The 13,194-nt window shown below is 35.8% G+C and overlaps 1 protein-coding gene across 1 annotated transcript in view; it reads right to left on the minus strand.

The window, feature by feature from the left end:
* LOC150100759 (mesoderm induction early response protein 1-like) overlaps positions 1–13,194 on the minus strand; it is a 139,014-nt gene that overhangs the window by 28,561 nt on the left and 97,259 nt on the right. The window contains exons 9-10 of the mRNA XM_090401885.1: positions 10,847–10,928; positions 2,878–2,972 (exon numbers count right to left, since the gene is read on the minus strand). Of these exons, the coding sequence (XP_090258011.1) occupies positions 2,878–2,972; positions 10,847–10,928 (177 nt within the window). The remainder of the gene's footprint in view (positions 1–2,877; positions 2,973–10,846; positions 10,929–13,194) is intronic.

The following is a 13,194-nucleotide window of genomic DNA, read 5'->3' on the forward strand; positions in this document are numbered from 1 at the left end:
TTCAACACAAAATACGAGGCTAATCTTGAATGGCAGGCAATATCAAGGAAAGTGATGCGGGCAAATATCATAATGGGAGAACGGAACAATAAGACTTATTTGTGCCTATGGTCCCACAGAAGGTTCTAAGGTAGAAGTGGAGGAATTTTTTGAGGCTTTTAGAGAAACAACTGACATAATGAAAAAAGAAAAGTTGGTCCTTGTGGGGAATCAAAATAGAAGAGTACGGAAATGTCAGAGATATAGAAATATTTTGGGAAACTTTGGAGAAAAGAGCACAGCTAATAATAATGGCAAATACTTATTGGATTTCTGCTCAGAACATGGACTGGTTATTACTAACACAATGTTCCAACATACAGATGTGTATAAATTCACATGGAGAGAAGAGACAAGGAATAAGAAAAGTCTCATTGACTAATTATTGTTGATAGTGATGTTTTCTCACTGGTGCAGGACAGGATTTGAAATTGGACGTGATCACCATTTAGTCTTCAGCAGGATAAAATTGAATTTCATATTCAAAAGAATAACATCTAAGAAAGTTTTAAAGCGAATAAAAGTTGAACAGCTCTCAGATGTGAACTGTAGACTAAAATACAAATATTACTCAAGAAAAAATAAAAGAGCTTGAGAACAGGAACCAAACCTTGGAGATTCAATGGCAAGCCCTGAAGAAAACACTGATTTATTCAGCCAGAGAGGCATGTGGTGAAGTAGTCTGCAAGGATAGACAAATCAGAACGCCATGGTGGACAGACACAGGAAGTTAAACAGTCAGTGAAGGAAACGAAGGAAGCATATCAAAAGTTCCTGGCAAATAAGTCAGCTTGTGCTCTTAGGATACAGAGACAAATGTAAGAAAGCTAAACACTAGTTTTACACTAACTAAACAAGTCATGAGAATACTTTGGTAAGAACATAGAAAATAAATATCAAGAAGCGGCAAAATATTCTGAAGGCTATTTGAAAAAGCTCAGAAATGAATGAAAGAGTGCTATAAAAGGAATTAGAGATGATAAAGGTGACATGAAAACGGGAGAAAAAAAAGATATCCTTGATGTATGGAGTAATTACTTTGAAAAGATTTCAAAATGAAACAATCAGTGACAGCACCATGATAAAAAATAATCAAAAGGCATGCAATCAGGAATACATATTCATACTTGAAGTAGAAAAAGCCATCAAAAGCTTGAAATATGGAAAGGCAGCTGGAGTAGATGATATTTGACCAGAAATGATCAAGTACGGAGGTAAAAAAATCTTAGTGGCTGCATTGCATAGTTCAGAAGGGCTGGAGAGAGGGACGAATTCCAGATGATTGGAGTAGAGCTCTCATAGTACCATATATAAAAAGGGAAATAAAACTGAATGTGAAAATTATAGAGGTATTTCCCTACTGAGTGTTTCTGGTAAGATTTATGCACGTATACTTGAGAAATGGTTGAGAAGGATTGTGGGAGGGAAGCTTGTTGAAGAACAAGCTGGATTCAGGATTTGATTTTCCCTTTACAAAAAATAGTTGAGAAATTGTGAGGATATAACAAAGATCTGTATTTAAGTTTTGTAGACCTGTAAAAGGCATATGACAAGGTGCCAAGAGAGATGCTATTCAAAACACTACAGTTATATGCTCTCAATGAGGCATTATATCAAGCAATACTTAGTCTTTATTTGAGTTGTAAGTCAGTAGTTAGAATTGAAGAAAGCACAGGAAGATGGTTTAATGCAAAATCTAGTGTCAGACAAGGATGTACATTATCCCCTCTGTTATTCATTACTATATGGATCACATTATGAAGGAAAGTGGTATTAAACCTGATATCAAAATTGGAGATGTTAATCTCAGCTCTTTACTTTATGAGGATGATTTTATACTTCTAAATAAATCTGGTACAAGTCTGCAAGATTCCCTGACTAAATTGAATAACTGTTGTAATAAATTTGGTATGAAAATCAGCAATAACAAGACAAACACAATGAAAATATGCAGAAGCATTGAAAATATCAACTGCATTGTGAATGGAGAACATATAAAACATTTCAGCCACTTAGACACAATTTTTAGTGAAGATGATAATTAAATATGGAAATAGACAACAGAATCAACAAAGTCAGTATGGGGGGAAGTCAACAGAATAAATTTATATGGAATAAGAGAGAAATTAGTCAAAGAACTAAATTAGTTGCATACAAGACAGTGTTCAAACCAACTTTAACTTATGGATCTGAGAGCTGGGTTAGAAATAAAACACTTAGAATAGAGACTATGGATATGAGAGTCCTCAGAAAGATTACAGGCATGAAAAGATGGCATCAATGGCAATATCATATTAAAAACGAGGATATTAGGAAAAGAATGGAACTTGACATTGTTAGCATTCAGAAATGTGTTAGCAGAATGGGAGAAGTAAGATTAGCAAAACAAGTGTTCTGTGCCAGGTTGGCAGGAAAAAGAACCAGAGGATGACCAAGATATAGATGGATTGATACAGTAAAAAGTGCCTTAGAAGACAGAAATATAAGATCTTGGTTAATTGTTGGAGTTTGACAGATAACAGATTGATTTGGAGAAAAAAAAATTTAAATGGGAATTTTAGTTAGTAATGATGTAAGTTCTTCATGTAGTACTATCAAAATATCCTGTACACCCCTTGAGGGTACATAACAGGAGGTTGATGATGATGAAAATTATTGATAGGAAGCTAGTGTATTAAGGTAATCTGAATTATGTAATACAGTGATAAAATTCTGTAACTCCCTTAAAAGGTAAAAAATATCAGGAAATGTTAATTATGCTTATAAAGAGAAATCACTGTTTTAAGAATTTTTTTTAGTCTTAAAATGATTGTTATTCTTCAAAACTCAATATCATACCTTATTTTGTTGTATCATATGGAAATCCTTGCCGTAAGTTCGTAGTCCATTTTCAAAGCTCCGACATTCATCTTCAGACCAGAGACTCATGGTATCTAATGGAGTATGACCAAAAGATATGATTTAATGCCTATATGTAACTTAATCCTGATGGAATTTGATTACATAATAAGAAGCTATGGTTAGTCTACCAAGTAGCAAAAAAAAAATTTCAAAATGTTTCAAAATCTGTAAGCAACGTACATGTGTTTCCTACAGTATAACATATGAAAATATGTAATCTTCCAAGAAATCTATGTATCTGAAAAGAATAACTGATAAAAAGTACAAAAATGTATGCATAAGAATGTTATTAAGTTACATCATTCTTATAATTATGTAAACATTATTATAATAACGGTTAAGGACTTTTATCTTCTAATATTTTAAAGTAATAACAAATCTTAACTTTATGGGATTAAAAAAAAAAAATTAAAAAGCCTGCTACCGCACATCAGTATCTAGCTGATGCTAATCTCTCTGAAACAGAATAAAATTTTCAGAGGTATGCAAAGAGATTCTGAGAGATACTAACAAAATTTCCATATATGCATCTGTGTTTTGAAAATCTACTATTAAAAATTTACCCAATCTGTTCAAGTATAAGTAATTAAAAGTATTTCAAATTTTAGATTTTATCATCATCATCATCATCAAATTCCTGACATGTACCCTCAAGGGGTGTACAGGATATAATAGTACTACATGAAAAATTTATATCATTACTAACTTCCTATCTACAATTTTCCTCCAAATTAGTCTGTTACTTGTCAAGACTCCAACATTATCAGATCTTATATTTCTATCGTCTAAGGCACTTTGTACTGTATCAATCCACCTATATCTTGGTCTTCCTCTGGGTCGTTTTCCTGCCAACCTGACAGAGAACACTTGTTTTGCTAATCTTTCGTCTCCCATTCTGTTTAAGTGAAAATACCACCTCAGATTAGCTATACTAACGCATTCCTGGATGCTGACAATGTCAAGTTCTTTCCTAATATCCTTATTTTTAATATGATATTGCCATCGATGCCATCTGTTCATGCCTCTAATCTTTCTCAGGACTCTCATATCTGCGGTTTCTAGTCTTTGGTCAAGTGTTTTACTTCTGACCCAGTTCTCAGATCTATAAGTTAAAACTGGTTGGAACACTGTCTTGTATACAGCTAATTTAGTGTTCTGACTAATTTCTCTTATTCCATATGAATTTATTCAACTGACTTCCTACCATACCAGCTTTGTTGATTTTGCTGTCTATTTCCATATTTAATTTACCATCTTCAGTAAAAATCGCGCCTAAGTAGCTGAAATGTTTTACTTGTTCCACAGGTTCTCCGTTCACAACACAGTTGACATTTTCAATGATTCTGCCTATTTTCATTGTCTTTGTCTTTTTATTGCTGACCTTAATACCATATCTATTACAACAGTTATTCAATTTAGTCAGGGAATCTTCAAAACTTGTAGCGGATTTATTTAGAAGTATAACATCGTCCGCATAAAGCAAACAACTGACATTAACATCTCCAATTCTGATATCATGTTTAATACCACTTTCCTTCATAATGTGATCCATATAGTAATGAATAACAGAGGGGATAATGTACATCCTTGTCTCACACTAGATTTAACATTAAACCATCTTCCTGTACTTCCTTCAATTTAACTGCTGACTTACAACTCAAATAAAGACTAAGTATTGCTTAATATAATGCCCCATTGATACCATATAATTGTAGCGTATTGAATAGCTTCTCTCTTGGCACCTTGTCATATGCCTTTTACAGATCGACAAAACTTAAATACAGATCTTTGTTATATTCCCATGCTTTCTCAACTGTTTGTCATAAAGTGAAGATCTGATCCTGACAGCATCTATTTGGCCTGAATCCAGCTTGTTCTTCACCAACTTTTCTCGACAATTCTTCTCAACCGTTTCTCAAGTATATTTGCATATATCTTACCAGGAACACCCAGTAGGGAAATACCTCTGTAATTCTCACATTCAGTTTTATTTCCCTTTTTATATATGGGTACTATGCGAGCTCTACTCCAATCATCGAGAATTCGTCCCTCTGTCCAGGCATTCTGAACTATGCAGTGCAGCCACTGTAAGACTTTTATACCATTAGCATTTCTGGTCGAATATCATCTACTCCTGTTGCTTTCTACATTTCAAGCCTTTGATGGCTTTTTCTACTTCAAGTATGGATATGTATTCCTGACTGTATGTCTGTTGAGTATTTCTTACCACTGTGCTCTCATTGCTTGTTTCATTTAGCAATTTTTCGAAGTAATTACTCCATACTTCAAGGATATCTTTTTTTTCTCCTGTTTTCATGTCACCTTTATCATCTCTAACTCCTTTTACAGCATTCTTTCCTCCATTTCTAAGCTTCTTCAACAACCTCCACAATATTTAATTTTTTAAATATTGTGGAGGTTGTTGAAGAAGCTTAGAAATGGAGGAAAGATATTTATTTATTTTACTTTGATATTTATTTTCTATGTTCTTGCAAAAGTCCTCCCATGACTTTTGTTTAGCTAGTTTTACACAGTGTTTCGCTTCCTTACATTTGGTTCTGTATTCTCTAAGAGCAAAAGCTGACTTATTTGCCAGGAACTTTTGATATGCTTTCTTCTTTTCCTTCACTGCCTCTTTAACTTTCAGTGTCCACCATGGAGTTCTGAGTTTTCTATCCTTGCAGACAACCTCACCACATGCCTTTCTGGATGAATCAATCAGGGTTTTCTTCAAGGCTTGCCACTGAATCTCCAAGGTTTGGTTCCTGTTCTCAAACTCTTTCATTTTTTCTTCAATAATCTTTGTGTATTTTAGTCTACAGTTCACATCCGAGAGCTGTTCAACTTTTATTTGCTTTAAGACTTTCTTACATGTTATTCTTTTCAATATGAAATTCAATTTTATCCTGCTCAAGACTAAATAGTGATTGCTTCCAATTTGAAATCCTCTGTACACTCTGGTGTCCTGCATCAGGGAGAAAACATCACTATCAACAATAACATAGTCAATGAGACTTTTCTTATTCCCTGCCTCTTCTCTCCATGTGAATTTGTGCACATTTTTATGTTGGAACATGGTGTTAGTAATAACCAGTCCATGTCCTGAGCAGAAATCCAACAAGTATTTGCCATTATTATTAGCTTTGCTCTTTTCTCCAAATTTTCCCCAAATATTTTTGTATGTCTGACAATCATTTCCTACTCTGCTATTTAGATCCTCAATAAGGACCAACTTTTCCTTTTTCATTGTGTCAGTTGCTTTTTCTAAAGCATCAAAAAATTCCTCCACGTCTACCTTAGTAGAATTTTCTGTGGGAACATAGGCACAAATAAGTGTCATTGTCCAATTCCCCATTTTGATATTTGCCCACATCACTCTACTTGAGACTGACTGCCATTCAAGAAGATTTAGCCTCGTATTTTGTGTTGAATACTATGGCTACTCCTTCTTTTCCTTGATTGTCATTTCCTGAATATAACATTTTGTATTTATTGCTCAGAAAGATCTCAGCAGTTTTTGTCTTTTTTGTTTTAGTCACTCTATTATGTCGATCTGGTACTTATCTAATTCTTCAGCTAGCTGTATTTCTTTGCCATTCAGGCTTCTTATGTCGATAGTACCGTTCTTTAACTCTGGTGATGTTGAGTTGGGGTGTGCTTTCAGATTTGTTCCAGTAGCTGACTTTTCGATGTTCGCCTTGGTTCCCTGGCGAAAAGAACGGGGGCCTTGTTTAACCGGGCGATGCCCCAGCCGGCATGAAATTTTGTCATGTTGTACCATCATTTTCTATATTGGTTTAAGTCAATGAGAATACAATTTGGTCGGCTAAATCCCAAGTTGCCAGCCCATTCTTGTTCGCTCAGTATCCAGGTAGATACCCAAAAGGGTGCACCACGAGAAGGTGAGGATTGGACATTAGGTCAGAAGCCCTGGTTGGTTCTCCGCATTCCTTTAAAGACTATGTGGAGATCTCCTCTCAGTTATACAGCTTTGACCCTTAAGCACCCCTTTATTATTATTATTATTATCATTATTATTATTATTATCAATATTTGACCTCTGTGGAGTCAGAGACTCACCGTGGAAGGTGAGTCTCTGACTCCACTATTGTACAATGCTCATACAACCATATCTTAAACTGATTCAATGTGCCCACATCCACAACATACTCAGACAATGCATTCCACTCATCAACCACTCTCCATGCAAAGAACCTGCTTCTCACTCCTTTGCTCACACCCTCCTTATACAGTTTCCAGCAATGACCTCTTGTTCTACTCCTCTCTCCCATTCTATGAAAAATCTCTTCCATGTCTATCTGATAACAACCCCTGGCTAGCTTATATCTCAATCATATCTCCCCTCCTCTTTCTCCCATTCACGAGGCTCTGCAACTTACATTCTCTCAATCTGTCCTCGTACTCCACATTCCAAAGACCATTGACTACCTTTGTGAATCTTCTCTGTACCCTTTCCAACATATCCTCATCACCATGAAAACCTGGTGACCAAATCTGTGCAGAATAATCCATATGAGGCCTGATCAAGCCCTTATACAATGGAATCTTAACCTTTCTATTCTGCATGTCAGGGTTCTCCGCATCATTGCTATTATTCGATGTGATGTCTTCACAACTTGTGCAATGTGGCCCCTGAATTTCAAGTCCTTGTTCACTATGACTCCTAGATCTCTATCTCCTCTACTTCTGTTAAAGTTTCCCCACCATGCATATACTTTGCATCCCATCGTTGCTTACCAAATCTCAAAATCTTACACTTGGCAACATTGAACTGTCAGTTCCACTTACTTGCCCATTCATGCAATCTATTCAAGTCCTCTTGTAAGGCATTAACATCAGCCCGACTGTGTATTGCTCTCCCCAGTTTTGCATAATCCGCAAATAGCTGGATAATACTAGTTAAACCCAACCCAATATCATTAACATACAAATTGAACAACAATGGCCCTAAAACTCACCCCTGCGGCACACCACTGGTGACCTTTCTCTTTTGAGATACTGCAACCCCATTTATAACTTTCTGATGCCTATCTGACAGCCAGTCACTGATCCAACACGGAAGTCTGTTATCCAATCCCATCTGTTTCAATTTATTTAAGAGCTTGTCAAGTGGCAGTCTATCAAACGCCTTTGCAAAATCCAAGTACACCACTGTATATGCATCTCTTCTGTCCAAGGTATTTGTCACCTTGTTATAGTACATAAGTAAGTTTGTGAAACATGATCTCCCCTTAGCAAACCCATGCTGATAACCACAGAGAATACTGCTGTTATCAACCCATTTCTGTATCCTACTTCTCACCAATCTCTCCAGGATCTTCACTACAACTTCAGATATATAGACCGGCCTATAATTTAAAGCTACAGCCTTATCACTGCCTTTATGCAGTGGAACAATTTTACCCTCCTTCCACTCCCTTGGAACCAGGGGAGGTTCCAAGGGAGTGGAAACAGGCATTCCAATGCTACTGCCAGTTCCCTGTAACATTCCCTTAAGATGTGTGGTAATATGTCATCAAATCCTATCGCCTTATTAACATCAAGGTTATTTATTTCCTCAAATATCTCCTGCTCACTCACAATTAAGCTATTCTCTCCTATGTCCTCTACACTTAAGTTCCTCATGATTCCACCCTGATCAGGATAAAACACACTTATAAATTGATCACTGAATAGCTCAACAATGTCTTCTGCAGCAGTTACCATTCTACCACTTTCATTCCCTTAATTTCATCTTCCCATGATCATTCTTCCTTCTACTTGCCACATATCTAAAAAGCTCTCTAGGGTTTTTCTTAGCCTGATTTGCCAATTTCTGCTCATACTCTACTTTTGTTTTCCTTACTAACTGAGTCACTCTCCTGGCTTGTTATTTAAATTCTTCATGTGACTGATTACCATTATTCATCTTGTACTTCCTCCAAAGTACTTTCTTTTTCCAGATTTCACGCTTAAGCTCTACATTCATCCATTTTACACCTACCTTATTCAGCCTTTTTGGCCTTTGGGATACATTCGTACATTGATGGTGTTGTGCACTCGTATTTCTTTGTAAGTTCCCATGCAACATTTATTTCCTTACTGCTCAACTCCTTGTTCCATGTTATAGATTGAAGTTGTCTCCTAAGCTTGTCATAATCACCAGCCTTATAATTCCACATATATCCTTCCTGCGCAAAAGCCTACATATGACTAGCCACAACACAGGTGATTACTTCATGATCACTTTCACCAACTGGAGGAAAATGTGAAACCCCTCTAACAATTACATCCTCTGATGAAATGATCAGATCTAGAACTCTTGATCCTCATGTGCCTTCTTTTACGTGCTGCCTGATAAAGTTATCTCTCAAGAACTTGAGAAATTCACTTTCCTTATTCCCAAATGCTATCTCTTCATTCCAATCTATACCACCATAATTAAAATCACCCATAATAATTACCCTTCCTTTGTTCACTAATCCAAGTTTTATACATTTCTTCATCACCACCTTCCACATTCCCAGGCCTATAGCAACATCCAACTACATATGTCTTCCTCTCAACCTCCACGTTACACCACACTGCTTCATAACCATTGCCACTATTTCCTCCTTCATGTCTACCTTATGTGGACTTAATTCCCCTGCTATCATCCGCAGCACTCCCCCTCCCTTCCTGCTCTTTCTATCCTCACGAAAAATACTGTACTACCCTTCCATTTCTATTCCCGTTACGATATCATCTTCATCCATGTTTCACTTATTCCAATGATTTAGGGGTGAATAAACTCAATCACTGAAACCATTTAATCCCCTTTATTTCTGATAATTCTGGCACTTGTAAACAAACACAAAAGTTCATTTTTAGGTCTATAGCCAGTCCTATCCAAGCCATATGTTGATTGTGATTTCCTCACTACACCTGCCAAATCACCTTTATCACTGCTTTTCAAATATACCTGCTCAGTCTCCACTTCTCCACCCACATTGAAATATATTCTACACACATTCACTCTCTCTATGCAAGATTTTTAAAGTCTCCTATCATAAATCCAAACTTCCAACTGCAAATAGCTTTTTTTTTTGTGGAGATATATGAAGGGTGATGTAAAGTCTGTGCTATCTCAATAATATAGATCTGTGATGACTGTTAATGAGAGCCATTAACCTTCTCCACAAATAGTAAGAAGGAAATGACAACATTAACAAATTCTACATCACATAATACTGTTAATACTGTTTCCTCTACTAAGAATACTAGGCAAACAGATTTGGGAATCCATAAGCATCAACATATTCCTTGCTAAGAGTCCAGTGTATTCCTGCCTGTTGATATTAGCAGACTCAAAAACTTTAAAATAAAATGAGACACCATTTTGTAGTTAAATGATAAGGCATTTCTATTTCTGTTAAACCTAGAGAAACATGAACAGCAGCTGCCCAATATTCTTCTGCAGTAAAACTGCACACTCATCAGACTTGTTATTCCTGGTCATCTTACAATCCATCTATCACCAGTTCTGCAAACAGCCTTCCCTGTAAAGTATTCCCCCAAAGGCTACAACTTTCAAATCTTGAAGAAGCATATTAACAGATTACTCTACTCATGACCCCTGGTCCACATACAGAATTTATTTGCTATAGGCTATATAGCTCCTCATGTGCGGGAGTGATATAAAAAAAATTGCAACTTTCAAAACTACAAAAAAAAAAAAACCCTGGTTGTAATTCAGCATTATTGTATATAAGTACTGAACCTCTTTATACCTCTGCTATGTACTGCATATTGATGACAACATATGGATTGATGTTAATTAATCAGTAACAAGTGTAATACTAGCACCAACTAAAATAATACCAAATTTATTATTTTATTTAGTAATATGAATGCAGATATGACAAACCTGCTGGATGAAGTGGTTGCATTCTTCTCCTGCGAAGTGCTTCTTCTACATTATGACCACACTGAAGTAAAAGATATAATGCCTGAAAGAAATAGTGTAGATTTAATAAGTCATAAAAATAAATGACAGACTGGCAAACTTAAACTTTTAAAAAGTTTTTGGTTCTAACATTTCCATAATCCCACTATATTGATTTTGAAAGTTTTCATTTTGTGTATGTGTGGGGGGGGGGGGGAGATTTTTCAAAAAATCAGTTAATTTTACATAATTTATAAGATGAATTTTACAAAAATTCATCATATAATTTTTGGCAGTAAATCATCTTCAAATATTCTTGATGAAACCTTTTCTCCTTATTGTTTGCTACCAGTTTTGTAATACCTAACTCTATGTTAAGCATGGTGATGACAATATTGTAATACTGATCCTAGTTATTTCATAAAATTCAAAAATGCCATCATTAAGTTCAATCCAGATTCATTTTCCCCACATTTTTCATTATTCTTTTGTTCTTCCAAAGTCAATTCCTTATGAAGCACCTAGAAAAAATCTGTTCTTTAAGTTTTTTTGTTGTTGCAAAAAACTTTTAGAACAGTTTTTTCTTTTATAAGCATCATATGTTGATGCTTATAAAAGAAATTTTTAAAATATTTAGCATACAGATTCTTGCAGCAATCTTAAGCTTAGTCTAAGGATTTTACAAACTGCATCATCAGATCTGGTTTTATATGAAGTGGAGGTAACAGGAAGAACACTTTTTCAGATTAACCAAACTTTCACAGTGAATGTTGCTGGAACTTAGTACTCTTAATAATTAGTACTTCTGAACCATCCAATGTTGATTTATATGCACTGTTGTTCCATTCACTCTCTCTCTCTCTCTCTCTCTCTCACACACACACACACACACACAAACCAACAAAAAACATAGAAACTTTGTATAATCCAGCTGCTGATTCAGACAAATATAGGTTTTTTAAGGCCTTCACAAACATCTAATCATGTTTATCATACTTGACCATATTCAACAGAAGTTAGAGTTTTGTAAATTTGCCGGCAAAGGTTGGTCGATTGGTAGAGCCTCTGCTACTAATGGCTCAGTTAAGTAAGTTTGAGTGCGGTTAGTAGTTGAAAGGGGCCCCATCGTTCGATGCTGTTGGCACACTCTCTCTCGATGACTCTTTGGACTGCCTGGAGGTGTCAAATAATAATAATAATAATTTTCTTCAAGTGAAATGAATGAACAAGGAAATATATGTGTAAAATGTGAAGGAGAGTATTAATTCCACCTATTAATAATGCTCTGTTTTTCCTTATCTTGTGAATTAAATGGCCCATGATACCATTATTTTAAGACTTCCATCCTGATCTATATAAATCAAGAAATTAAGACATATATTGTGGGGATTTCTGAATTGCTACTCAATTGTTGTTCCATCGTCATGATATAAATGAAGATGGAACATTAGGTCAGAAGCCCTGGTCATAAGAACATAAGCCATATACTACAGAGATTTCTGAATTGTTGCTCAAAGGGATGGCAATTATAATGTCAGAAGAGATCAAGTAGAGTAGGGAAAAAATGAATGGGACATGTTATTTCTTATCAAGGAAGACTTAGACCATTAGGAGTGCTTAAGGGTCAAAGCTGTATAACTGAGAGAAGCCATATAGCTTTTAAAAGAATGCAGAGAACCGACCAGGGCTTCTGACCTAATGTCCAATCCTCACCTTCTCATGGTGCACCCAGTTGGGTATCAACCTGGATATTGAATGAACCAGGATGGGCTGGCAATTCGGGATTTAGCCAACAAATTGTATTCTAATTGGCTTAAACCAAAATACAAAATAATGGTATAACATGACAAAATTTCATGCCGGCTGGGGCGTCGCCTGGTTAAACAAGGCCCCCGTTGTTTTCACCAGGGAACCAGAAAGAACAGCGAAAGTCAGCTACTGGAACAAATCTGAAAACACACCCCAACTCAACATCACCAGAATTAAAGATCGGTACTATCAACATAAGAAGCCTGAATGACAAAGAAATGGAGCTAGCTGAGGTATTAGATAAGTACCAGATCGACATAAATAGGGGTGACTGAAACAAAAAAGACAAAAACTGGTGAGATCTTTCTGAGCAATAAATACAAAATGTTATATTCAGGCAATGACAATCAAGGAAAAGGAGAAGTTGCCATAATATTCAACATTAAATACAAGGCTAATCTTCTTGAATGACAGGCAGTCCAAAGTAGAGTGATGTGGACAAATATCAGAATGGGGAACTCGACAATGAGACTTATTTGTGCCTATAGTTCTACTAAGGTAGAAGTGAAGGAATTTTTTGA

Source organism: Typopeltis vanoorti, chromosome 12 (genome assembly GCF_054136105.1).
Source record: "Typopeltis vanoorti isolate ZY-2024b chromosome 12, IOZ_Tvanoo_1.0, whole genome shotgun sequence".
Classification (NCBI taxonomy): domain Eukaryota; kingdom Metazoa; phylum Arthropoda; class Arachnida; order Uropygi; family Thelyphonidae; genus Typopeltis; species Typopeltis vanoorti.